The sequence below is a fragment of the Alosa pseudoharengus genome, unplaced genomic scaffold (assembly GCF_046254945.1).
Source record: "Alosa pseudoharengus isolate Yale_2024_CS ecotype anadromous, Long Island Sound unplaced genomic scaffold, YU_APseudo_1.1 YU_APseudo_1.1_scf_22, whole genome shotgun sequence".
Taxonomy (NCBI): Eukaryota; Metazoa; Chordata; class Actinopteri; order Clupeiformes; family Clupeidae; genus Alosa; species Alosa pseudoharengus.
The window spans coordinates 3,029,560-3,057,402 of NW_027468680.1; the positions used below are offsets into that span (position 1 = coordinate 3,029,560).

Sequence of the window (27,843 nt, forward strand, 5' to 3'; positions counted from 1 at the left end):
AAAAGCTAGCATAGTAAGTATGTGCCGATCAGTCTAAAAGCTAGGAAGCTCTGAAAGAATTGCCGTATATGAAATATATTAAATCCCAAATATATTACAATAATATTATATACAAATTGCCGTGTATGAAATATATTAAATCCATCGTAATGTTGTCTTTGCAGTGGGGTCCTCTGGTCATGACCAAAGGTCAGCTTCTGTAGTAACTGGTGTACTTTGTGTGTTGTATTTCTGTGCAGGCATCATAGTGGACAGGTCTTCTGTAGTCACTGGTGTGCTTTGTGTGTTGTATTTCTGTGCAGGCATCTCAGTCGACAGGTCTGCGTCGTCTCTCCTCAAGAAAAGATCACACAGGTATGTGGATTTTTCTTCCTTTTCCTCATCTAATGGATGTGTGTGCGCGCGTGTGTGCATGTGTGATCCCGGAAAAGATCTCTAGTCTAAGCTTAAGGACGCTAATGACCAGTGATCCTTATGATTTCCTGGAGAAAGGCCACGTCCCTGAAAGCCCCCTTTACTGTGTGTGTTTGTGTGTGTGGGGGGGTGGGCGTGTGTGTGGGTGCGTGTGTGTGGGTGCGTGTCAATATGACTAGGGGACGCACCTGAGATATGTCAATATGACTAGGGGACGCATCTGAGATATGTCAATATGACTAGGGGACGCACCTGAGATATGTCAATATTACTAGGGGACGCACCTGAGATATGTCCATATGACTAGGGGACATACCGGAATTTAGAAAGTTGAGTGTTTCCTTTCCTGCCTGTGGTTAGCTGGATGTAGCCATACTCGGAATTCTATTCAGAATTTGCGTCTGGAACCGAAGCATTTGGACGTGATCATGGGGTGTGTTTCAACCGATACAGGAGGGAAAATGCCATTGCACACAACATCAGTACAACAGACATGCTGGCGATCTAATAGCTTCTCTAGCGACAGGCTTTTTGCTGTAAACAAATTCAACCGAAGCGCACTCGGGTCATGTGAATGAATAGTCACCTTTGCCCATCTGTCCATCATTGTATAAAGCCCGCCCGGACATTTTGATTGGTCCGCACAATTCTCAAGTTTTCATACAGGCTTGTCAATGGACCAGGTCCAGACCGAACTTACCAACCTCAAATTTTGTGGGCGAGGCTTTTCAAGCTACATGTAGCCTGTGATGGGAGTAGAAAGGAAGTGGTCATAGAGCACCGGCCAATAAGAAAAGCGCATCACACACTCTCATTTATGATGCTCCCTCCCATATTAACAATCTAGCAGTACTCCTGGAAGATGCCTAAAGATGTTGGCCAATCAGAGAGAAGCATACATGCAAAATTTAATGTCAAAATAAAAGCTCAGCTGCACAATTAGCCTGTTTTTTTCCGAAAGGTTTCTCAGGACTTTGCTAGAACATCAGGAGAAGAAGGTGAATGCTGACTTCACCTTACTGACTTTACAAAAGCATCCCAGGGAATGTTCTAAAATAATTAAAAGGGGAAGGCATGACTCCTTTCAGTGCCATACATGTTACACGCTAGTGAAGTGTCTTCTGTACTATACATGTTACCCTGTCTACACGCTAGTGAAGTGTCTTCTGTACTATACATGTTACCCTGTCTACACGCTAGTGAAGTGTCTTCTGTGCTACATGTTACCCTGTCTACACGCTAGTGAAGTGTCTTCTGTGCTACATGTTACCCTGTCTACACGCTAGTGAAGTGTCTGCTACATGTTACCCTGTCTACACGCTAGTGAAGTGTCTGCTACATGTTACCCTGTCTACACGCTAGTGAAGTGTCTGCTACATGTTACCCTGTCTACACGCTAGTGAAGTGTCTTCTGTGCTAGATGTTACCCTGTCTACACGCTAGTGAAGTGTCTTCTGTGCTAGATGTTACCCCGTCTACACGCTAGTGAAGTGTCTTCTGTGCTACATGTTACCCTGTCTACATGCTAGTGAAGTGTCTGCTACATGTTACCCTACACGCTAGTGAAGTGTCTCCATATTACCCTGTCTACATGCTAGTGAAGTGTCTTCTGTGCTAGATGTTACCCTGTCTACACGCTAGTGAAGTGTCTTCTGTGCTACATGTTACCCTGTCTACACGCTAGTGAAGTGTCTGCTACATGTTACCCTACACACTAGTGAAGTGTCTTCATATTACCCTGTCTACACGCTAGTGAAGTGTCTGCTACATGTTACCCTACACGCTAGTGAAGTGTCTCCATATTACCCTGTCTACACGCTAGTGAAGTGTCTTCTGTGCTACATGTTACCCTGTCTACACACTAGTGAAGTGTCTTCTGTGCGAGTCAGACATTAGGTTGTGACCCTGTTGGCACACCGTAAAGATGTGTCTTCTGTGGAAGGATTAAAGGACAGTAGTCTTTAGATAAAGCATTAAGCACATCAGAGATTTGACCTTTGGCAGTGTAGCCCTATATAAGTAAGTACTTGCACAATAAGTTCAGTGTTTAACTTGTATGGTAACAACATTATGATAACTCATATAGTAGTGACATTATGATATCTAACTTGTATAGTAACAGCATTATGATATCTAACTCGTATAGTAACGGCATTATGATATCTAACTTGTATAGTAGTGACATTATGATATCTAACTCTTATAGTAACGACATTATGATATCTAACTCGTATAGTAACAACATTATGATGTCAGCCATGTCCCATGACTCCGATTGGTGGTTGAAATTAAATGTAAACAACCGTTCTCCAGATTTAAACACTGCATTAGCACAATAAATATATTGTCTCGGTCTTTAGATAACAGCTCAGCTGACACTCTGATCTAGTGATCAGGACAGGGTTGCACAGCTGCTGTGTGGGATGTGTATGTGGGGTGTGTGTGGGGTATGTGTGTGGGGTGTGTGTGGGCTGTGTGTGTGTGTGTGTGTGGGGTATGTGTGTGGGGTGTGTGTGTAGTGTGTAGTGCTCGCCTCCACAAAAAGTAAGTACGATAAATCTCAGTGAATACTTTTGTTCATATCACAGTGTCACACCCCACACACATATCCCACACACACATATCCCACACACACATATCCCACACACACATACCCCACGTAGTTGCCTTGTAGCCATTTTACTACAGTTTAAAGGGAACAGTTGGCTATCTTTATACGGAAAGTTTTAAGTGGAAAGAGAAAACCCTTATGTTCTTTCTTTCTTTCTTTCTTTCTTTCTTTCTCTCTCTCTCTCTGTCCCTTTGCTAGTTTTGAGATCGATCGCCCTCCCACACATAAGGCTGAACTAGTAAAGAGTGCCTCTGATATCGATGCCAACCTCCGAGCCATCCTACCCAAGGGTGAGTAGGGTGTGCTCTGCAAGGCTAGGCCAACCTACCTAGTGATTATTGTTCTGCTACTTTTTTGGTGATAATGATAAAATGGAATATATTCAATTTTTATTCTTGTTCCTCATTTCCAGTTTCGGAACTACGGAAGCACTTTGAAACAACAAAGTCAAGTGAATCAGAAATGAACAGGTAACATTAAATATTCAGAAGTTCAAGGTCAGAAATGAACATGTAACATTGCATATTCAGAAGTTCAAGGTCAGAAATGAACAGGTAACATTACATATTCAGAAGGTCAAGGTCAGAAATGAACAGGTAACATTACATATTCAGAAGTTCAAGGTCAGAAATGAACAGGTAACATTACATATTCAAAAGTTCAAGGTCAGAAATGAACAGGTAACATTAGATATTCAGAAGTTCAAGGTCAGAAATGAACAGGTAACATTACATATTCAGAAGTTCAATGTCAGAAATGAACAGGTAACATTACATATTCAGAGGGTCAAGGTCAGAAATGAACAGGTAACATTACATATTCAGAAGGTCAAGGTCAGAAATGAACAGGTAACATTAGATATTCAGAAGTTCAAGGTTAGAAATGAACAGGTAACATTAGATATTCAGAAGTTCAAGGTCAGGTTCACTGGCTCTCTCCATCTCCATCATCTCTTTTATATGTGTTACCTCCTGTTCCCAGGAAAGAGCGCATTGCTCGGAGATTAGAGGGAATCGAAGCAGACGCCCCACCTGCTCTTGTTCCCAGCATGCAACACGTCCCTGGGCTGGTGGCCAATCGGCTGTTGGAGGAGGACACGCCCCGCTACATGCGGGCGTCAGACCCATGCGACCCAGGAATTATGGGTAAGTTATGGGAAAGTTGTGTGGATTTATAGGCTTGCGTGAAGATGGAGGAAAAGATTGTGTTTTACTCCCCTGACTCCCTCTCTCTCTCCTCTTCTCTTCTAGTGCGGTGTTACGCTGGCGATGAGGGTTCCACTACAGACCGTCAGTCTCGTGCTCGGAACCGCGGGGAGCCCGCCGGTTCCTCTCAGCAAGGGTCTATTCAGCAGGGGGCGCCCTCGGACGCGATCCCAGCTCTGGTGGGGAGCACCAAGGCCGAGAGGATCGCGCGGTACAAGGCAGAACGCCGCCGCCAGCTCTCGGAGCGCTATGGAATCCTCCTGGACCAGGAGGCGGAGCCAGAACGCCATCCTCGCCAGTCGCGCTCACGCAGGGAGGGGAGGAGCCAAGCCCAGGAGGACGAGGAGGCGCGTAGCCGCGGCGATGAGAGGAGTCGCCCGCAGTACAGCCAATCGGGCGTGGGGCGTGTGTTCATGCCGGCCAATCCTGACCCTACCCCAGTGGAACCCCTCCCACCTGAGAGAGGAAGACGAGGCTCGTTCTCTGAGCGCGAGCGCGTGCTGAACGTGGAGAACCAAAGACGCGGAAGCCGCACGCGCCAGCCACCACCGGAGGATGCGCCCGTCGCCATGGAGACGACACTGGGCAGAGGGGTGGCGGCGGTGCCCAGCTCTCCGCGCACGGCTAGGCGGGCATCACTCCCCGCCACGCGCCAGGGCATCTCCCCCGGGGACCTGTTCATAGAGCAGCAGGCGCAAAACATCCTCAGCAGACAGGGGTGAGTGACGTCACACACCCTCACAACATCCTCACCACCCTAACATCACACACCCTAACATGACAACATCCTCAGCAGACAGGGGTGAGTTTAACATCACTAGGGTTGGGCACCGAAACACGGTTCTAATATGGCACCGGTGCCAACGCAAATGGTAGTAACTGCATCGAATAACAACGTGGATTTCGGTGCCTCATTTCGGTGCTTAAATAGCGTTTTTTTTCTTTATACGAGCCATCACTGCATGTCATGCACCATCTCTAACGTCTTGCTCTGATAGCAACACATCCAGATACAGTTAGCTAACATATGATAAACACTGGATGTATAAACCAGAGGGAAGCACCACATAGGCGAGTGGACAGTGACAGCTTGCATGAGCCCAAAGTAGCTTACTTTAAAGCGATATCGCGAGCTCCTGTCAAAATCTAGCAGTGGGCCTAACTACACACAAGCAAAAGGCTATGAAACAACATCAACAGTATACGTTACACAATATCCTTGATAATTCACTAACAGACATTTATTTGAAATGTTATCAGCAAAGTTGTAAGGTGAAAACTTTATTTCACGGTGTGTTATGGCATGATATTAATCTTTCATGTGCACGAGGCCCATATAGCATCACAATGAATATGAAGATCATGTTAAAAGTTAGCTGGCAAAAAAATAAATATGTAGGTTACATACCTGATGTCACTGAGCTGTCAAAGAGGCTAAACCATCTCCGTACGTTATCGCTAATTAAACTCAGCTGACTGGTGTTAACTTAGCGCATAGCCATAGTTGCTGTTAAAATGTCTACTAGGCTAGCACTGGGAATCTAAACACTTCAACCCCGACATGTAGCCTAACATGTTCAAAACTACTGCGTGTTATGGGTTAAGACATGACATTTCTTGATGCATTTGGGAACACACTGAATTATCTGGAAAGTAGTCCCTGTTAGATTAGCTTGCTTGCAAATGCCGTTGTCCATGACCTGGCAGTTTTATGGCAAGCGGTTTTAACAATACCTTATGGCAAACCGCCTACACTGGGTAAACTTGAAAGCAGAGCTTACCATTGTGTGTGCATGCATGGCAAGCTGTTTTAACATTTAATTGTATTATTCGTAGGAGCAATGAGATATTGATAGTAAATTAAATATAACAGTTCCATTTCATGTTCAAATTTGTCTTATCAATAAAAAAAAAAGCAATTCATGCTTTAGGCCATTTTAATTTAAAACATTTTAAAAACAAAGTACCGGTTCAGGCACCGTTTCGGCACCGTTTTAAAAGTATCGATTTAGCACCGGTATCGGATAAAACCCAAACGATACCCAACCCTAAACATCACACACCCTCACACACCCTCACCAGACAGGGGTGAGTAACATCACACACCCTCAGCAGACAGGGCTGAGTTTAACATCACACACCCTAACATCACACACCCTCACCAGTCAGGGGTGAGTAACATCACACACCCTAACACCACACACCCTCACCACCCTCACCAGACAGCGGTGAGTTTAACATCAAACACCCTCACCAGACAACCGTGAGTAACATCACACACCCTCACCAGACAGCGGTAACATCACACACACCCTCACACACCCTCACCAGACAGCGGTGAGTAACATCACACACCCTCACCAGACAACGGTAACACCAGACAGCGGTGAGTAACATCACACACCCTCACCAGACAACGGTAACATCACACACCCTCACCAGACAACGGTAACGTCACACACACCCTCACCAGACAACGGTAACATTACACACACCCTCACCAGACAGCGGTAACATCACACACACCCTCACACACTCTCACCAGACAACGGTAACATCACACACCCTCACCAGACAGCGGTGAGTAACATCACACACCCTCACCAGACAACGGTAACATCACACACACCCTCACCAGACAACGGTAACATCACACACACCCTCACCAGACAGCGGTAAAATCACACACACCCTCACACACCCTCACCAGACAACGGTAATATCACACACCCTCACCAGACAGCGGTGAGTAACATCACACACCCTCACACACCCTCACCAGACAACGGTGAGTTTAACATCACACACCCTCACCAGACAACGGTGAGTTTACCATCACAGTTTAAAGGAGAAATCCTGCGTTTTTTCACATAGATCTCTGTTTTCTTTTTTTCCATACCAACAGTAAAGGTAAGTTTTAGCTAGCTCAAGTTGCTGCAGCCAGGGCCAGCTACATTCTGGGGGCATGAACATGGGGGCTCATGAACATGCCCCCAGAGTGTAGCATCCTAGCTGCCTGGAAGCTGTTGCTCGGCAACTCGAGCTAGCATGGTAAAACCGATTTTTTTTTTTTTTCATACCGACAGTACTCGATGACCTCAAGAAAATGAGATCCACGTGAAAGATCACCGTACTTCTCCTTTAACATAATGAGCACGTTCAGATGGTGGGGTATGTTCAGATGGTGGGGTATGTTCAGATGGTGGGGTATGTTCAGAGGTTCAGACAGAGGGGTACGTTCAGAAGGAGGGGCATATGGACAGACGGAGGGGTATATAGACATATGTGCCATCTATGGCCAGCTGGAGGGTTTAAGCCAAATCATGAACACGATGTGTGTGCAGGCAGTATTGGTGCAGGCAGTAGGCAGTATTGGTGCAGGTAGTATTGGTGCAGGCAGTAGGCAGTATTGGTGCAGGCAGTAGGCAGTATTGGTGCAGACAGTATTGGTGCAGCCAGTAGGCAGTATTGGTGCAGACAGTATTGGTGCAGACAGTATTGGTGCAGGCAGTAGGCAGTATTGGTGGAGGCAGTAGGCAGTATTGGTGCAGGCAGTATTGGTGCAGGCAGTAGGCAGTATTGGTGCAGGCAGTATTGGTGCAGGCAGTAGGCAGTATTGGTGCAGGGTAGGCAGTATTGGTGCAGGCAGTATTGGTGCAGGCAGTATTGGTGTAGGCAGTATTGGTGCAGGCAGTAGGCAGTATTGGTGCAGGCAGTATTGGTGCAGGCAGTAGGCAGTATTGGTGGAGGCAGTAGGCAGTATTGGTGCAGGCAGTATTGGTAGCATATGTTAAGCAACCTTGAATAACAACAATGTTTATTGTGCTACAAGCACACACACACATCCACACACACACAATCACGGCAAACCCACACCCACACAGCCACATCAAACACACACACACACACACACACACACACACACACACACACACACACACACACACACCTCTTTGACACTGAGTGTGGGCGTCTGACCTGTGCCATTGTCCTGTAGCTTGGCGACTCTGTCCCAAAGCGACTGGAGTCTCGTTCAAGACTCCGACAGCAACACTCACTCCCACATCAACTGGCCCTCCAGGTACTGAGAGGTTTGTGTGTGTGTGATTGTGAGAGAGGGAGACCTAAAATAGTTTCTGTTCCCTGAACCCCTCCTAACCTCTCAAACCTGGCTCATTTAAACATTGTAAAACACACACACACACATAAACTCCTATATCTATCTGAAACACACATACACACACAATTCTAAAACACACACAGACTCTTATATAGATAGATAGATAGATAGATAGATAGATAGATAGATACTTTATTGATCCCCAAGGGGAAATTCAAAATATCTATATATATACACACACACACACTCCTATAGCTATCTGAAACACACCCACACACACACACACAGACATACTTCAATCATATCACATACTTCTAACTAGCCCATGCCCTCCTCCCCTCTGGAATGGAGTGTCTCACTGGAATGAGCGGTGTGTGTGCAGCCTTCACACATTGACAACTCCCATCACACACTCACCCGTGATCCCTTACACACACACTCACCGGCGTCCCCTCACACACACACTCACCGGCGTCCCCTCACACACTCACCGGCGTCCCCTCACACACTCACCCAACTCCCCTCACACACACACTCACCCAACTCCCCTCACACACACACTCACCCAACTCCCCTCACACACACACTCACCCAACTCCCCTCACACACACACTCACCCGATTCCCCTCACACACTCACCCGATTCCCCTCACACACTCACCCGATTCCCCTCACACACTCACCCGATTCCCCTCACACACTCACCCGATTCCCCGCACACACTCACCCAACTCCCCTACACACACACTCACCCGACTCCCCTCACACACTCACTCGATTCCCCTCACACACACACTCACCCGACTCCCCTCACACACACACTCACCGGCGTCCTCTCACACACTCACCCGACTCCCCTCACACACACACTCACCCGACTCACCTCACACACTCACCCGATTCCCCTCACACACTCACCTGATTCCCCTCACACACTCACCCGATTCCCCTCACACACTCACCCGATTCCCCGCACACACTCACCCAACTCCCCTACACACACACTCACCCGACTCCCCTCACACACTCACTCGATTCCCCTCACACACACACTCACCCGACTCCCCTCACACACACACTCACCCGACTCCCCTCACACACACACTCACCGGCGTCCTCTCACACACTCACCCGACTCCCCTCACACACACACTCACCCGACTCACCTCACACACTCACCCGATTCCCCTCACACACTAACGAGTTCCCTTGTGATGAAGTAACCCATTTTGGGTGGGCTCATACAATGGGGTGGAGGATGAGGGGAGAGGAGAGGAGGAGGGGGAGAGATGTAGAGGAGGGAGGGATGGAGGAGGAGGGAGGAGGGTGGAGGAGAGATGGAAGAGGAGAGATGGAGGAGAGGAGGAGAGATGGATGAGGGGAGGAGAGGAGAGAGGAGGAGGGAGGATGAGGGGAGGAGAGGAGGGAGGAGGGTGGAGGAGGAGGAGAGGATAAGGGGAGGAGAGGAGGAGAGAGGATGAGGGGAGGAGCAGAGGGAGGAGAGGAGAGAGGAGGAAGAGAGAGGAAGAGATGGGAGGGGGGAGGAGAGGAGGGATGGATGGGGGAGGAGGGAGGGAGGGAGAGGAGAGGACTTCTCTTCCCATCCCTTCCTCCCTCCCTCCCTCCTCTCAGAGTATTAAGTTTATCTGCAGATTGAGACCACAATGTATCCCATGTATCATGTCGGAATCAATCATCTTATAACTGAAGCCATCTTGCTTTAGCTTTAGCTGCTGTTATTGAGCAACTAGTGTATTATCAGAGTTCCCCATACATGGATTAAGCCTAGTTCTAGACTGCGCAGAACTCCATCTCCATTGAGAACACTAGACTACACACTAGATTACATTGCTGCTTCAATCCGGTCACCAATTCATGCATTGCAGTCTTGCTGTGCGTGCAATACAATGTAACGATTTGTTTTCCAGCCGGTTAGCTAGAGGCTACATGTAGCACAAAACAATAACAATGACTAACCTCCTGCTAATGCCCCTTGTGGCTCGAGAGAAACGCGACAGCACTTGTTGAAATTGAAATAGGCGAAATTGAGTTACTAAAAATGTTTTTTATTATTAATTCACATTGACCATACCCAGTAAGGGAGAATGAGGGACGTGTTCGCGTGTTCTAGACCAATGTTCAGCACCAACGAGACAGCTGCTGCCCTGGTGGCATCCATGTTCTTCCCAAAAAGACTACAAACCCCAGCGTTCGCGCTAGCAACTCATTTGTACATGTTGTACGGGTGGGCGTACGATGATTTACGAGTCTAATGGAAAGGGCCATAAATCCGTGTAAGGGGAGCTAGCCTGCTGAATTTGCATCAGCTGTATGCCAGCTTCCTGGTTACCTCAGGCAGCAGTGATGACCAGTGATGCCCTGTCCTCTGACCCCCCACCCCCACCCCCCCACTTAGTTGGCAACTATGATTTTGGGAAACGCACCCTTGGGTGAGATCTGCTCTTGATGTCTGACAGTACTGGCTCTCTGATGCGGTTGTAAAGGGCCTGTTTTCTTTTGTATTATTATCTTTACTTTTTAAACTATTCTTTGACTATTGCCTTTCTATGCTTTTATTTGCTATTACTGTTTGCTTTTGTTTATGTAAAGCACATTGAAGGACCTGCGTATGAAATGCGCTATATAAATAAACTTGACTTGACTTGACTGAGGAAGGTAAATCCAGTTTCAGAAAAATAAAAGTCCTACCTGTTAGTTTTACCTGTTCACTGAACACAGGTGACTTTCTTCAGTAGACCACTGACCTGGTGGAAGATTTGTAATTAGAATCAGCTGGTTTAGAGAAATGGTTGGAACCAATATGTGCTTGGACTTATTTTCTGAAGCTGGGTTCATCACCTCTGTCCAAGGCAGCCCAAACGTCAGACAACTCTGGATAGTGATCCTGCCTGTAACATGGTCAGCTGCTCTTTGGTGTCCTAGGCAATGATGTGTGTGTGTCTGTGTGTGTGTGATAAACTCCTTTCTGTCCTCCTCCTCATCTGTGAAGAATCCGGTTCAGGGAGAGGCAGGCGAGAGACGATCGGGGTTCAGATGCCGGGTCGGATCCCTCAAGTCAACGGCGACACCCTACAGTTATCCCCACATACCTGGCGCCCCGCTCCGAATCTTACGGAAGTAGCCAGCGCTCCCCCAGCACCGAGCGCTCAATCCACCAGCGTCCCCGAAGCGTAGAGCGCCCCAGCTTCCAGAGAACCCCCAGCTATGAACCCCCAAACTATCAGCGCACAGGCAGTGCTGAACCCCCAAACTATCAGCGCACAGGCAGTGCTGAACCTCCGAGATACCAACACCATCCTGCTGTTGATAGTCCACACTACCAACATACACCAAGCTATGAACCCCTAAGCTACCAGCGCACGCCGAGCACTGAACCCCCCCACTACCAGCGAACCCCGAGCGCTGAACCCCCCCACTACCAGCGCACGCCGAGCGCTGAGCCGCCAGTTTACCAGCACGGTGTTAACACCGATCCCCCAGGCTACCCTGGCACCATCGGGTACCCGCCGGTGTATGGGCACCTCCCTGCTCATCATCGAGATGCCCCTCCTCCTCCCGTCCCGCACCTTGCTCCGCCTCCTGCCCCCTCCCACAGAGACCTGCAGAGACCCCCCTACGGTCACCACGACAACCAGCACCCCTCACTGAGACCTGGGAATGCTCCACATCAGCTGTCCTTCAGCATTGCTCATCCCACGGATCCACACTTCACCTCTTACAAACACCCTCCTGCCCAGGCTCACGGCCACACACCCCAACCCCCTGCTCAGGTTCCTAGTTACGCAGCCCAACCTCCTGCTCAGGTTCCTAGTTACGCAGCCCAACCTCCTGCTCAGGTTCCTAGTTACACAGCCCACCATGTCCCACAGGCCTCGCTTCCACCACACGCCCCTGCAGGGCCCGCGGAACCTCAGGGCTACCCATTTTCCTCCTCTGTGAGGCATGTGGTGGGCCCGGGAGAGTTCCGGCACAGGACTAGCACAGACTACCAGACGAGAGAACCTCAACAACACAACTATCAAAGGAGGGAGCTTCAGAAAGACCTTCAACACAGAGAACCACAAAGAGAAGACTACCAGAGGAGGGAACCTCAACGACAAGATTATCAAATAAGGAAACCTCAACAACACGACTGTCAAAGAAGGGACTCTCAACAAGACGATTACCACCGGAGGGAACCTCAAAGAGATCTTCGACAGCAAGAACCACAAAAAGAAGACTACCAAAGGAGGGAGCCTCAACAAGAACCTCAACGACACAACTATCAAAGGAAGGAACCTCAACAAGTGGACTTTCAGAGAAGGGAACCTCAAAGAGCTGAGACCCAGAGAGAAGACCATCAGAGGCGGGATCACTATGGGGTAGAGCCCCATAGAGCTGAGACCCAGAGAGAAGACCATCAGAGGAGGGATCACTATGGGGGAGAGCCTCAAAGTGGCCTGGGTCAAAGAGGGGAGGACCATCAGAGAAGAGATGCCCACAGAGGGGACTATCAAACATGGGTACCCCACGGAGCAGAGACACGGCGGATGGAGGTCTCAAGGGGGGATTTTCAGATAGAATCCTCAAGACCGGAACCTCAAAGAGCAGAACACAAAAGGGGAGAGTCCAAGGAGTCCAAGGAGGGAGAACATCAGAAAAGGGAAATCCTGAGAGGGGAGCCCCATAGAGTGGGGCCTCCTCCTCATGGAGAAACTCAGCAAGGAGAACCTCTGAGAGACCCCCAAAGAGGACAACCAGAGACAGGAGAACCCCAGAGAGGAGAACTTCAGAGAAAACCCCTGAGAGGAGAACCTGAGACAGAACTTCAAAGAGGAGAACCTGAGACAAGAGAACATAAGAGAGGAGAACCTCACAGAGGGGAATGTCATAGAGAACCACAAAGAGCAGAACCCCAGAGAGAACCTCAGGGAGGAGAACCTCAGAAAGCGGAACTGCAACAAGGGGTCCGAACTGACCAGCACACCGAGGGACTGCTCCGGAGCAGGAAGGCCGTTCTCCCCTCTGAGATCCGTCGTCGTGAGCGAAGCAGTGATGATCCCGCACGTTCCCAAGGAGATGAACAGCGCAGTCCCAGGATTGGCCAGTCAGATGAACAGGGCAGTCCCAGGATTGGCCAGTCAGATGAGCTGGAGGGCCAAGGCAGGAGGAGGAGGATTAGCCAATCAGATGAGGGAGAAGGACATGTTCGGAGGAGGAGGATCAGCCAATCGGATGAAAAGGAGGCACCCGTAAGGAGGAGACGAATCAGCCAGGAGGATGGAGAAGCCCGTCGTGTGAGGACAGTGAGCCAATCAGAGGAGGAAGGGCAAACCAGTCGCGTGAGGAGAATCAGCCAGAATCAGTCAGAAGAGGACTGGGAGATGCGAGACCATGGGCAACCACTGGGCAGTCAAGACATCGCCGATGAAACCCTAATGGACACCACGCCCCCTCAACTCCAGCCAGCCAATGAGGAGGACAGAAGTGTAGCTTCCCCTAGAAGCCCCGCCTCCCCGCCAGAGAGACAGCGGCGGTCTGGCGGGGAGCTCAAGCCCAAGATCCGCATGCGCTCCATGTCTGACATCGGGGTGACTCAACGCTCCGCCGTGTACCGAAGCCTGGAGCGCGCCGCCACCCGGGAGGCAGCTACGGTGGGGCCTGTTGCCAGGGAGACGGGCGGAGTGGCCAATGGCGAGGTGGGAGGCCTGGACACGCGGGTCTCCGTAGCAAAGCTGAGACACTCGTACCTGGAGAACGCCTCCGGACGCCGACCCGAGCTGTAGGTGGAGCAGCATGACAAACCGCTGACTGAAACGCTGAGTCATGCTACAGATGGTGATGCAGCGCAGCATGCTGGAATGCCGAGTCATACCTTGGACACTGATGCAGTCCGGCATGTGTAAATGCTCATGATGAAGATGTGGTGAAGCATGCTATATGTAACATGGCATGCTGTTCATTGGACAATTCATTTGTGCAATACATTAACCGATCTACATATAACTACATAACATGCTAATTTTAGTCTTATAGGTCACTGTTGTTTGTTAGCAGGTTGTGCTCGTAATGGTTATTTGCATAATTTAGATGGAACCTTTCTGAACTGAAATACTTTAACAGATAAGACAGAATCCCAGGTGCTGGTGATATGCAGGAATATCAGACTTCAAAAGTACAGATCCCCAGTGCACACTGATGTAATATTATAGGTTGTTTATTTAGAATAGGAAGCAACCTGTTAGGAAGCAACAGCCTTAAACAGATATCCTTATCCAGAGAGAAGCACCAGACTGTTGAGCTGCTTTGTGAAGCAGAGATAGTAGCAGTGATGGTAGCAGTGATGGTAGCAGCGATAGTAGCAGCGATAGTAGCAGCGATTGTAGCAGTGATAGCAGCAGCGATAGTAGCAGCGATAATTATAATAACAGCGATAGTAGTAGCGTCCTGGGTGCAACCTCCGAACCCGCTGTTGTGACTCTTTGGATAAAAGTGTCTGTTAAATACCAAGTACTTTACTTCACCTCTCTGAGTGCTAACTACTGCTACATACTGGGTCAAACTGGATGTTGCTAATCTCGTAACATAACACTTGTCTCAGATGTGAACGTGAGTGTGTGAACATGACCTGAGTACTGTTACAGATGGTCAGATTCAGCTGCATGGTGTGGTACTGGGTACTGTGTGTGTTGTATCATAACACTATATGATACAAAATGTAAGTGTGTGGACATGTCCTGGATGACCTTAACGATTGTGTGTGTGTATAATTGCTGGCTGGATCTTGACTGGTGGCCTTGGGTTTGAGTAAGAGTTCAAATCCTTATCCCTCATCATCCCTGGGAATGACTTAAATCCTCATCCGCATGCGATTAGAGTATTTTCAGTGTTCAGTACACTTCTGTTTTGTAACCTTTCACCCTGGGCCTCTTTCTCTCCCTCCTGTTTTGTTACTTCTTTTATCTCTCCTTTCCTGGCTCTCTTTCCCCCACTCCCCCCTCCCTCCATCCTTCCTCCCTCCCTCTCTCCCTCCCCTCTCTCCCTCCCTCCCTCTCTCCCTCCCTCTCTCCCTCCCCTCTCTCTCTCTCCCTCCCCTCCCTCTCTCCCTCCCTCTCTCCCTCCCTCCCTCTCTCCCTCCCCTCTCTCCCTCTCTCTCTCTCTCTCCCTCTCTCTCTCTCTCTCTCTCCCTCTTCTCAGTGATGTGAAGGTGGACCCGGCGGCAGCGGTGGTTGCCGTGGCGGCGGAGGGCGAGATGCCGACGGCTGATTGGGAGAGAGGCACTCGTCGCCCCCGCCGATACATCACCCCGGGAGACGACAGGAAGTCCTCAGAGAGGTTCCACACTCAGCCAATCACCTCTGCCGAACGGCTGGAGTCCGACAGGTACAGCAGGAGGAGATGTCATATCGCATCTCAGACTATTTAGAGTTTATTTTATGTTTGTGTAGAAAGTATTTTGTAGAGAAGATCTGACCTCATGTTAGAGGGGAGCCAGATAACGGTGCTTTTTGGCCTCATGTTGGGGGGGGGGGGGGGCCAGATAGCGGTGCCTTTTGGCCTCATGTTGGGGGTGGGGGGGGGGGGCAGGTAGCGGTGCCTTTTGGCCTTATTCACCCGACGCCCATTACGAGGTTGAGGGGTACACTTGCCATTGTGGTGGTGGTAATGCACTTAGTTTGGAATATGCTAAAAACTGCTAAAAAAAAAACTCACTGAAGAAGAACAGGCCCTTCTTTTTCGGTGAGCTTGGCCTGAGCATACCAAACCTGAGCATCGCCATTGGCCTTTCAACAGGAAGTGCCAGAACAGTCTCAAAAGTATTTGTACTTGCAGAAAATGTACTTGTGCGAGCGGCCAGAGATTCGTAATGGCAGAATAGCTTCGTGACAACAACTGTGGAAGGTTTAGTACCTGTGGAATATATTTGTAAGTGAAGGACATATGACTAATACTTAAAATCGTTTGTGTTATTTTTTTGTTAAATCACAAATCTGTTTTACAGTTACAAATCCTGATACACACACACACAATACATATGAGATGCTTCTCATCCCTAAGGTGGTGCATAAGTCTGTGCACCTGCAGAAAAGATTTGTAACTCTAGGACAGCTTTTTGTGCGTAGAATATTGATTTGTAATTGTAGAATATATTTGTAATGGTAAAATATTTTTAACTGTAGGATGATTTGTAGCTGTAAAACCGATCCGTACCTGTAGAATAGATTGTAAGTGTTGGGCATATTTGTAATATTGACAATTACTTGTACAGATCATTTTTACAGTTACAAATAATTTCTACAGTTTCAAAACGTGATACACACGTACAAAACATTTGAGTCTAATATTCTTCCATATAGGATGTTCTAGAACAAAGGAGCCGGAACTGGACTATGATCAGAACCAATACTAGAGGAAACGTGTGCATATTCAGAATTATTACAGGCGATGTCTATCACACAGCAAACTGTATTTTAGTACATTCTATTTTAGCTGATTTGCATTTGATATGAGTACTCACCCTGAAATTAGAGGTATTTCCTATTTTTTTTCCGTGATTTTGGCACATTGGGCTTTTTCATACTTGTATTTAAACATTAAATTACAGAAAACTTGTAATACATTTCTTTTTCATATTAATGTAAGTAATCAACTGGGGAAGTTTCATAGGGATATCGGCGAGTTATTTTTTTTACCCTATTCACCTGTAGAGTCTCGCCTTATATTCAGCACATTGAACAAGAAAGGCTTAATATCGAGAATTGTCCAAGGGATATCACCGGGCACCCTCCCGGAGAGTCTTAAAGATCTTAAATCTTAAAGAGCTACCCGTAGTCTACAATATCCTGCAAAAACAAAAAAACATTAACCAACAAAACCAGGTCTGACCCCATGGCTGCCGGACTATTACAAAACCAGGTCTGACCCCGTGGCTGAACCTGAACATGAACTTGGGTTCCATACTTTGTTATGGGTAGCACTGGATTGGCAGTGATGCTGCATGATCTTGCGTGCAAATGATGTCTCTGTGTGTGTGTGTGTGTGTGTGTGTGTGTGTGTGTGTGTTTCCGTTTCCCCAGGTCCCGGTTGAGTCCTACTCAACTCCAGAACAATGAAGGTGAGCTCTTCAGTATTTCCCCTCTTCCTCCTCCTCTTCTCCCTCCCCCCCACTCTTCTTCTTCTCCTCCTCCTCCTCCTCTCCTCCTCTCTTCCTCCTCTCCTCCTCTCCCCCTCCTCTCCTCTCCTCCTCTTCCCCCACTCCTCCCTCTCCTCTCCCCCTCCTCTCTTCCTCCTCCTCTTCTCCTCTTCCACTCCTCTCATCCTCCACTCTTCCTCTCCCCCTCTCTTCCCCTTTTCCTTGTTTACACTGCTCCCTTTTCTCCTCATTCTCTCCTCATCATCCTCCTTTCTCTCTATAAAATACATCATCCATCCATCACTGGTGTACTGTTATCAGTGTCAGTTTCACTTAGTGAGTGTGTGTGTGGTGTGTGTGTGTGTGTGTGTGTGTGTGTGTGTGTGTGTGTGTGTGTGTGTGTGTGTGTGTGTGTGTGTGTGTGTGTGTGTGTGTGTGAGTGAGTGAGAGACAGACAGGTAGTTCACTCATCTGTGTGTGTTTTTCTGGTTTACAGCAGATGAGGAAAAGTTGGATGAGAGGGCAAAGATGAGTGTGGCTGCAAAGAGGTCCCTCTTCAGGGTAGGCACTTGCGCGCACACACACACACACAGACACACACACATACTCTCACTCTCTCTCTCACACACACACACACACACACACACACACACCACACACATACTCTCACTCTCTCTCTCACACACACACACACACACACACACACACACACACACACACACACACACACACACACTCTCACTCTCTCTCTCTCTCTCTCTCTCTCTCTCACTCACTCTCACACATACATATTGGGGCAGCCGTGGCCTGTTGGTTAGCGCTTCGGACTAGGGCTGTCACTTTTGTGAAAATATCCTGTTCGATTTTTGAAACATAAGTGTTCATTGAATCGATTGTAAAATCGATTTTTCATGTTTAAAGACAAGGATACAAGGAAGTTTATTGTCACATGCATATAGTTACTTGATGTTAACTATATAGACGTTTCCATTTTCAACGCCAAATATAGGCCAATCCACAAACAACTAACAGGCATTAGGTCGAACGTAAAGAGGGCGCTTGTAGACGCAAGCCAGCAATATTTCTAATTTATTGGCGTGAAGTTTCGTGCACAATGACAAACCGGAGTGCAACATTCTCGAGCCGAGTGGACTGCCATTACATCAGTGACAAACATGACTGCAGCAGGCTTCAACGTAGCTGTCTGTGTTTACGATTAGAAATGTGAAACAAATTTCGCCTACGTAGAACTCGATTGCACAGTTTGCATAGCCTACCGCTTTGTTCTTCTCCATAGTTTGATATACCAAAAATCCGAAGTACTTCCACATCGAACTCCTCAAGTTATTGGGGCCTATCACTCGTCTCTCTCATGTCGCACAGGTTGATCGCGTTGTCCTCCATTTTTTGGCAAAACACGAGCAGCACAGCAGCTTATTGAAACAGCTGTTCTTCGGTGCGTAAAATTGGTAGGAATTTTCTTTTTAGCTTTCGCAATGCTTACTGCACTTTGGAATTCTTTTATATTCTTATATTCTTGTTTGTGAATTTTGTTACATCTATCCTGTTTATTTGTTTAATTCGTTTAAAATTAACAGTGTACATATTTGGTTAAAATCGATTCCCTATTTTAATTTTGGAAACTTGTGTTGTTTGGTCCAATCGATTGTGTAATCGATTTTCGAACGTAAAGTGACAGCCCTACTTCGGACTTGTAACCAGAGTTGCCGGTTCGAACCCCGACCAGTAGGCACGACTGAAGTGCCATTGAGCAAGGCACCTAACCCCTCACTGCTCCCCGAGCGCCGCTGTTGTTGCAGGCAGCTCACTGCGCCGGGATTAGTGTGTGCTTCACCTCACTGTGTGCTGAGTGTGTTTTACTAAAACTAAGTTTAACTAAACGGATTGGGATAAATGCAGAGTCCAAATTTCCCTCACAGGATCAAAAGAGTATACTGTATATACACATACACTCTCACACACACACACACATTCTCTCACTCTCACTCTCACTCTCACTCTCTCTCTCTCACACACACACACACACACACACACACACAGACAAATACACATACTTATGTACATGATTGCACATTTGGGCAAGATTGAGTAACTGTGTGTGTGTGTGTAGGAGTTGGAGCGGAGTGCGGAGGTCATCCCGAAGCCTCGGTCTCGTAATGCAGCCGTGGAGCGGCGTTTTCGCCGAGCCCTGGAGCGCTCCCACACCCAGCCAGTCACCCCACAGGAAGTGGTCATCGCCACCACGTAGGTCACTTCCTCTGCTGTCAACTGCACACTACTTTTCCCTCTCTGCTGCTTGCATCCAGTGACCCTTCACCTGTTTTTCCTCCTCCTCTCTCTCTCTCTTTCTCTCTCTCTCCTCTCCTCTCTCTCCTCTCTCCCTTCTATCTCTCTCCTCTCTTCTCTCTCTTCTTCTCTCCCTCCTCTCTCCCTCTCTCTCTCTCTTCTCTCTTCTCTCTCTCCCTCTCTCTATCTCTCTCTCTCCTCTCCTTCTCTCTCCTCTCTTCTCTCTCTTCTTTTTCTCTCCCTCCTCTCTCTCTTTCACTCTCTCTTCTTCTCTCCTTCCTCTCTCCTTCCTCTCTCTCTCTCTCTCCTCTCCTTCTTCTCTCTCTCTCTCTCCCTCTCTCTCTCCCTCTCTCTCCTCTCTTCTCTCTCTTCTTCTTCTCTCCCTCCTCTCTCTCTTTCACTCTCTCTTCTTCTCTCCTTCCTCTCTCTCCTCTCTTCTCTCCCTCTCTCTTTCTCTCTCTCCTCTCTCTCCCTCTCTCTCTCCTTCTTCTCTCCCTCTCTCTTTCTCTCTCTCCCTCTCTCTCCCTCTCTCTCTCCTCTCTTCTCTCTTCTTCTCTCTCTCTCTTCTTCTCTCTCTCCTCTCTTCTCTCCTCTCTCCCTCTCTCTCTCTCCCTCTCTCTCTCCTCTCTTCTCTCTCTCTCTCTCTCTCTCTCTCTCTCTCTCCCTCTCTCTCTCTCTCCCTCTCTCTCTCCTCTCTTCTCTCTCTTCTTCTCTCTCTCCTCTCTCTGTCCTCCACTGCCACTTTATCCCTCCACTTCCTCTGGCTCCTGTTGCCATGGCAACACCTGTCTTCCCAACCCCACACTTCCCCATGCGTCCCCGTTCCCATGGCACCCTGCTTGCTGCCGTGACGCCCTCTCCTCCTTGTTGCTGAGTAAAGGTGCACTGCACCAGCCGTGCCCCTGGTCCCTGTACAGACTACACTTCCCAGAATCCCCAGCCCTGCTCTAGTCAGCACCACCACCAACAGCTTCAGGTACTCCAGTGTGTGTGTGTGTGTGTGTGTGTGTGTGTGTGCAGCTAGTATGCACTGCAGCAAGGAGAGAGAGCGAGAGAATGAGTTATATGTTGTTGTATGTTACCATCAAAAACAGCTTTGGCAACACTGTTCCCATACAGTCATGCTAATAAAGCAACTATAAAATTGTAAATGGTGAGAGAGAGAGAAAGAGAGAGAGGTGAGGGGATTGATTGTTGCATGTTGATTGTGAGGCAGCATGTTGTGATCTGTGTGAATCCTGTGCTCTCCCATGGCGCCCTCTGCTGGTGAAGTTGTGACTGTGCAACGGCCGGCCTGGCACCCTCTGCCTCCACACACACACACACACGCACACACACACACACTCACGTGTACCCTGGCCCTCACTCAGTGCAGCCTAGTGTGTGAGTGTGTGTGTGTGTGTGTGTGGTAACTGACTGCTCCTTTGACTCTTACATGGATATGTGCTACACATCAAAACTGCTGAAAGAAAACAAGCCCTGTATGTTGATTTATTTTTCTGTAAGTCCCTTTGGATGAACGTGTCAGCTAAATAACTAAAAGTAAATGTAATGTCTTCAACCGCTGTTATTACAAATGTAACATTAATGCCCTAATCTTTGATAGATTGGGCCATGCACATAAAATGTCTGTTTGTGGACTACAGAAAAGGCTAACTAATTAAACTAAAGGCAAACTAATTAAACTAAAGGCTAACTAATTTAAACTAATGGCTAATTTAAACTAAAGGCTAACTAACTAAACTAAAGGCTAACTAAAACTAAAGGCAAACTAATTAAACTAAAGGCTAACTAATTAAACTAAAGGCTAACTAAAACTAAAGACAAACTAATTAAACTAAAGGCTAACTAATTAAACTAAAGGCTAACTAAGACTAAAGGCTAACTAATTAAACTAAAGGTTAACTAAAACTAAAGGCTACTAAAACTAAAGGCTAACTAATTAAACTAAAGGCTAACTAAAACTAAAGGCTAACTAATTAAACTAAAGGCTAACTAAAACTAAAAGATAACTAATTAAACTAAAGGTTAACTAAAAGCTAACTAATTAAACAAAAGCTAACTAAAACGAAAGGCTAACTAATTAAACTAAAGGCTAGCTAATTAAGCTAAATGATGACTAATTAAACTAAAAGCTAACTAATTAAGCTAAAGGCTAACTAATTAAACTAAAGGTTAACTAAAACTAAAGGCAACTAAAACTAAAGGCTAACTAATTAAACTAAAGCCTAACTAAAATGAAAGGCTAACTAATTAAACTAAAGGCTAACTAATTAAGCTAAATGATGACTAATTAAACTAAAGGCTAACTAATTAAACTAAAGGTTAACTAAAACTAAAGGCAACTAAAACTAAAGGCTAAGTAATTAAACTAAAAGCTAACTAAAACTAAAGGCTAACTAATTAAACTAAAGGCTAACTAATTGAGCTAAAGGCTAACTAATTGACCTAAAGGCTAACTTATTTGCAAAGTGCTGCTCTGTGTCAGCTGCAGTTGGCAGTCTGGAGCAATGTGTGGATCCTGCCATGATATTCTACCCAAAATTATGAATTAAAGGGTGTGTGTGTGTGTGTGTGTATCCATGTGTTTGTGTTAGCCTACAAGCTGCTGCTTCAGCTCATGGTTCGACCTCAAAGGAACAAGAGAAAGAGGCTCTGCCCAGAGAGGTGGTGCCTGGTGAGGAAGAGGCGGGACCAGATGCGGAAGAGGCGGGGCCAGATGAGCCTGACATATCGACTCTCAGCCTTGCTGAGAAGATGGCGCTGTTCAACCGCATATCACAGGCTGGAGCCCGCCCCCCTGACGCCAAAGCCCGCCGTGGACAAGCCCGCTTCCAGACTCAGCCAATCACACAAGAGGAGGTGCTAAAGGTGAGATGATGATACTACTTTTTTCAAAGGAGGAACACGCGCACACACACACACACACAGACCAGTGGCGATTGCTGCTCTTTGGAATAGGGGAAGCGCTGATAAAAATGGTCAATTATTAAATTAATATTATTAAGGTGCTATATTGTTCTTTGAGGGCAAAAATTATCCCAAAACCCAGAGTAGACCAAACAGTATACGTATTCTGGATTCTGTATTTTCATCTGCCTTCTCTGTTTTGTTTTGAATCTCCCCTGGAGGTGAAGACTATCAAATGACTTTTAAAATTCAAGTAAACATTAGCATAATGTAGCCAGGCTACACAGGTATAATGTTAGCAAGCTATCTGGCTACAACGTAGCCTAAATACACAACTGAAACAAAAGCAAGTCACAAACTCTAACTCCACATTACGGTTTTATTTACAGTAGGATATGTACTAAAACAAATAGAAAGCTACTGTATTGCTCTCAAATATATGAGAATTTGAGCTGCAACTTCCCTTGCCCCTCGACTTCACCTGCTAACGTTAACACATCCCTGAACTTGAAACCTGTCTTCCTGTCCGATCGCAACATTATGCTGTCAATCAAAAAGAGTCCAGCCACTATGACGGTTCCTCCAATCATCATACAGAAGCTCGGCGTCCGGGCCATCCCACTGCCTCATTCACTCCCAGAGACACCGGGCTTCCCTGGAAATGATAAACATGTAGCTTTTCTGCACTGAGATCAGCCCACTTTATAGTGCCATTGAAAGTCCAATGAAGCCGAGTGTCTATGGGTTTTTGATGGATTGTGTCGTCACAGCAATGTGGTAGGGGTGCGAAATCACAATAGATGACCGGCAAAACCTTATTGAACGAACTAGCCATGAAGTTGAACACGTTTTTAGCATGTTCTAGTTGGAATAGTAGGCTAATGTAATACAGTATTATTTGATGCAATTTTCCGTGACATTTTAGAGGAGGCTGAGCTTCCCCTGTGGTCTTCGAGCAATCGCCTCTGACACACACACAACCTGGTTGACGCCAAACTTCTTCTCAAATCTCAGTTGAGATTGAAGCAGGGTCTTCTTTGACTTCCAACTTCCGGCAAAGTCGTCAGTCAATTAAGTCGTGAAATTAAGCTTAAATTGAATTAAACTCTTACCAAATTAAGCTTAAATTGGAGCAGTAAATCATGAAATTTTCAAAATACACATCCATATCTGTTTAATGCTGTCACCATCACAGCACAGCCATTGGTTGTGCTGAACACTCTGCTCTATCTGTCATCATATAAAGCCCGCCCCATGCTGAATAAGCGATTGTGATTGGGTCCTGGGTTTTTGGTGATTTGGAAAGGGGCATCAATGGAATTCTTTCCAGATGGACCTGCAGAGCATTCAAATTCACCCAGGCTAACACACACGCTCGCAAACCCATAGACACACCCTCATCTCTATGCACACACACACACACACAGGCCTGTATTGTAGACATAGAGAGTGAGAAAACTCAGAGAGTTGGCTCTCTCTACTTCCTGTTCCATGAGTGACACCATCCTATCCCTAACAGGAACTAGAGCAGGAAGTCCCACCCACTGCTGTCACAGAGCCCACCCCTGTAACTCTAGAGCAACCACAGGGAGAGCAAGTAAGAGCCCTTGCTCATGGTGCCAACCCGCAGCTTCCGATTGGACGACAGATCAGAAAGCGCATGAACGGGTGTTCTGATTGGCTGAAGCAGTCTGATTGGCCCAGGCTGTGTGCTGCTCATTAACTGCTCTTGTGACATTCTGACATGTGCATCCTGTGATGAGGGCAACGTAGGGTTGTGGTTACCACAGTCGTTGGAAAACGTGTGTGTGTGTGTGAGAGAGAGAGAGAGAGAGAGAGAGAGAGAGAGTAGAGCTGAGAGAATGAGAGGATACCAACAGCACTGTGACTGAACTGGGTCACCTTTGTGTGTTTGTGTGTGTGTGTGGTTGTTTGTGTGTGGTTGTTTGTGTGTGGTTGTTTGTGTGTGGTTGTTTATGTGTGGTTGACACTGGGCATCTCTCATGGCATGTGTGTGTTGGAGCAGTTGCTTCTAGCTTTTTAAGATCAGTAACTGTCTGAGCATCTTTCTTCAAAACCAGACCTAACCAGATGTGACTTATCAGGGTTATACACACACACACACACACACACACACACACACACACAGAACTGGAGACGCATTCATTTTCAGTGCATGAGTGTTTCCTGTGATCAGTAGTCTGAATAGTACAGAGTAAACAGTAACATTATTTTATCGGAGTCATAGAAAGAAGCTGTGTGTGTCTGTGTCTTAAAGTGTGTGTGTGTCTGAATGTGTGTGTGTGTGTCTGTGTGTGTCTGAAAGTCTGTGTGTGTCTAAATGTCTGTGTGTGTGTGTGTGTGTGTGTCTGCATGTGTGTCTGTGTGTGTGTATATGACTGTACATCTGTGTGAGTGTAGTGCATTTGCATGTGCCTGTGTATAACAGATGAATGTAATCAGGGCATGAAATCAGATATGTGATGTGAATGTGTGTGTGTGTGTGTGTGCTGAATGTGTGTGTTTCCATGTGTGTATGTGTGCTGAATATGTGTGTGTTTCCATGTGTGTTTGTGTTTCCATGTGTGTGTCTCATGGCCCTGTTTGTGTGTGTGTGTGTGTGTGTGTGTGTGTGTGTGTACATTGTCTGTGCATCCATGTTTTTCTTCTTTTTTCCCAAGTGGTCTGTTGCTTGTGTGTATGTCTATATGTGTGTCAGTGTGTGTGTGTGTGTGTGTATATGTCAGCGTGTGTTTGTGTGTGTGTGTGTGTGTATGTCAGCGTGTGTATCAGCATGTGTATATGTGTGTGTGTCTGTGTATATGTCAGCACGTGTGTGTGTGTGTGTGTGTGTATGTATGTATGAGGAGGTGATATTGATATTTCTAAATGTCCTTAATGTCCTGCTGGTTTCTCCATCCCATGCCCCCCTCTCTCTCCTTTTCTCTCCCTCCTTCTGCCCCCCCTCTCTCCTTCTCTCTCTCCCCCTCCCTCCCTCCCTCTCTTTCCCTCCCTCTCTCTCTTCCTCCCTTTTTCTCTTTTCTTCCCTCTCTCTCCTACCCTCTCTCTCTCCTACCCTCTCTTTCTCCCTCTCTCTCTTCCTCCTTCTCTCTCCCCCTCTCCCGCTCTCCCTCCTTCTCTCTCTTATATCTATCTAGATCAAGCTAGAGCCTCTTTCAGCATCTCTGGTGCGCTCTGTTGCCGTGGCGAGCTCCCAGGCTTCTGTTGCCACGGTGCCCGCTGCATCCACAGCGACTGCTGGCGATGCCCACCTGGAGAAGCCACCACTGCCGCTGTACAGCCCGCCCCCTCAGGCATCACCCAATGAGAGAGTAAGGTTACTCGCCCGCCCCCTCAGGCATCACCCAATGAGAGAGTATGGGGCAAAAATCACAACAATTTTGGACAATATTGAGGTCACGATTATTTAAAACAATTCTATTAATTCTAATTCTAATAATTTTGGAAACCCACTATCAATTGTAAAATGAAATAAAAGTGTGCAAAATAGTATTTACCCTCTGATAAGCAAAGGGGTGCAAAATAGTAATATAACTCAAGACAAAGGGAGAGCACTGGGCACATTTGAATACGTATCTGGACTATGTTGTTTTCACAAGAGAATATGTATCTGGACTATGTTGTTTTCACAAGAGAATACGTATCTGGACTATGTTGTTTTCACAAGAAAATATGTATCTGGATCATGTTGTTTTCATAATTGGGACATTCTAGGATTAGGGGACATTTTAGGCAGATAGACTTCTTAAAAAAGATGTTTTATTTTAACATTTTCTTTTGAATATTTAAGAAGTATAGAAATATATCCCCCCCACCCCCATATGTTTTATTTGCTGCATATATAACAACACGCAACCCTGTTACCAATTACCAACCCTGTTACCAATTCAAAAGAGTGAATGTAAATTATGTTAAATTATACAAATAAATTAATTTTTACAATGTCACTCAACATCAAACACTCAAAACCCTGTTAGAGGAAAATTCCGTTTTTTAGCACTTTAAGGCCCTTTTCTGGTTTGTTTTGGATGAACTAGAGTGGTGGACACCGAAATTTTGACGATCGGTCCTGTCTCGACTTTTCTGACTCGTTTTGAATCGCCTTTTCACTTCTCAGGGTGGCTGGCAATGGGCATACTGTAGTAGGCTACTCAAACATGTCCTAAAACAACCCTTAACGTTCGTTTTCAAAACTGTGCAACTCACCGAGTGGTTAGTGGAGTTCGTTGACTATTAAAAGCAAATATATCGGCGCAATGTATGATTCGTATTTGAACCTGAAGCATAGACGGTGGTGCAGTAGTAATATCAACGTGCAATGAGTCTTCCAACAGAAATCAATGGGATTTTACAAAATGCCAAATAAAAGACGACAGAAACTGTATTTTGCTACGCTACTTGTTTTGGAACATCAGCGCACACCACTAACCACTCGGTGAGTTGCACAGTTTTGAAAATGAACGTTAAGGGTTGTTTTAGAACATGTTTGAGTAGCCTACTACAGTATGCCCATTGCCAGCCACCCTGAGAGGTGAAAAGGCGATTCAAAACGAGTCAGAAAAGTCGAGACAGGACCAATCGTCAAAATTTCGGTGTCCACCACTCTAGTTCATCCAAAACAAACCAGAAAAGGGCCTTAAAGTGCTAAAAACCGGAATTTTCCTTTAACTATAATAATAACCCTATCACTCTAATTACAGTAACAGGGTTGCGAATCCTATTATATAGCCTTTCCCTCAAGAATAGAAGCTAGCTGTGAAATGTAGCTATTATACCAAGGTCAAGTACCAATGAGGTTTTACAAATACAGAAAATAAAAATTTTAATTATTCAACATTATTCCTAAAATATGAGTAACAGTGTTGTGTGGTTATGCTAGACACACTCTATTATCCCAGAAAAGTTTGAAAATATCTAAAAAATCCAAAAGGGCACTCACCTTTGGTCTAACCATGGTTTTTGAAAATGGTTTGATGATGTCATTTCCTGTGTCCAATATGACATAATATTTGAACCCTTTGTCTGCCAGGCAACAGGGTAACAGTGCTGCATGCATATTCGTGGACACAATTTTATGATATATTTAATAGAATTCAAAATAATTTTATAATCAAACAAATTA

General features: G+C 46.5%; 1 protein-coding gene across 1 annotated transcript in view; it reads left to right on the forward strand.

Annotated features, from left to right (window-relative positions):
* Window positions 1-3,221: 3,221 nt before the first annotated feature.
* LOC143139493 (uncharacterized) overlaps window positions 3,222-27,843 on the forward strand; it is a gene marked incomplete at its 5' end in the record, with an annotated part of 60,540 nt that continues 35,918 nt past the window's right edge. Inside the window, 12 exons of the mRNA XM_076300080.1 lie at window positions 3,222-3,315; window positions 3,438-3,495; window positions 4,007-4,170; window positions 4,276-4,948; window positions 8,228-8,311; window positions 11,361-14,132; window positions 15,548-15,733; window positions 17,428-17,465; window positions 17,980-18,044; window positions 19,615-19,748; window positions 22,388-22,661; window positions 25,859-26,032. Coding sequence (XP_076156195.1) covers window positions 3,222-3,315; window positions 3,438-3,495; window positions 4,007-4,170; window positions 4,276-4,948; window positions 8,228-8,311; window positions 11,361-14,132; window positions 15,548-15,733; window positions 17,428-17,465; window positions 17,980-18,044; window positions 19,615-19,748; window positions 22,388-22,661; window positions 25,859-26,032 — 4,716 coding nt within the window. The remainder of the gene's footprint in view (window positions 3,316-3,437; window positions 3,496-4,006; window positions 4,171-4,275; window positions 4,949-8,227; window positions 8,312-11,360; window positions 14,133-15,547; window positions 15,734-17,427; window positions 17,466-17,979; window positions 18,045-19,614; window positions 19,749-22,387; window positions 22,662-25,858; window positions 26,033-27,843) is intronic.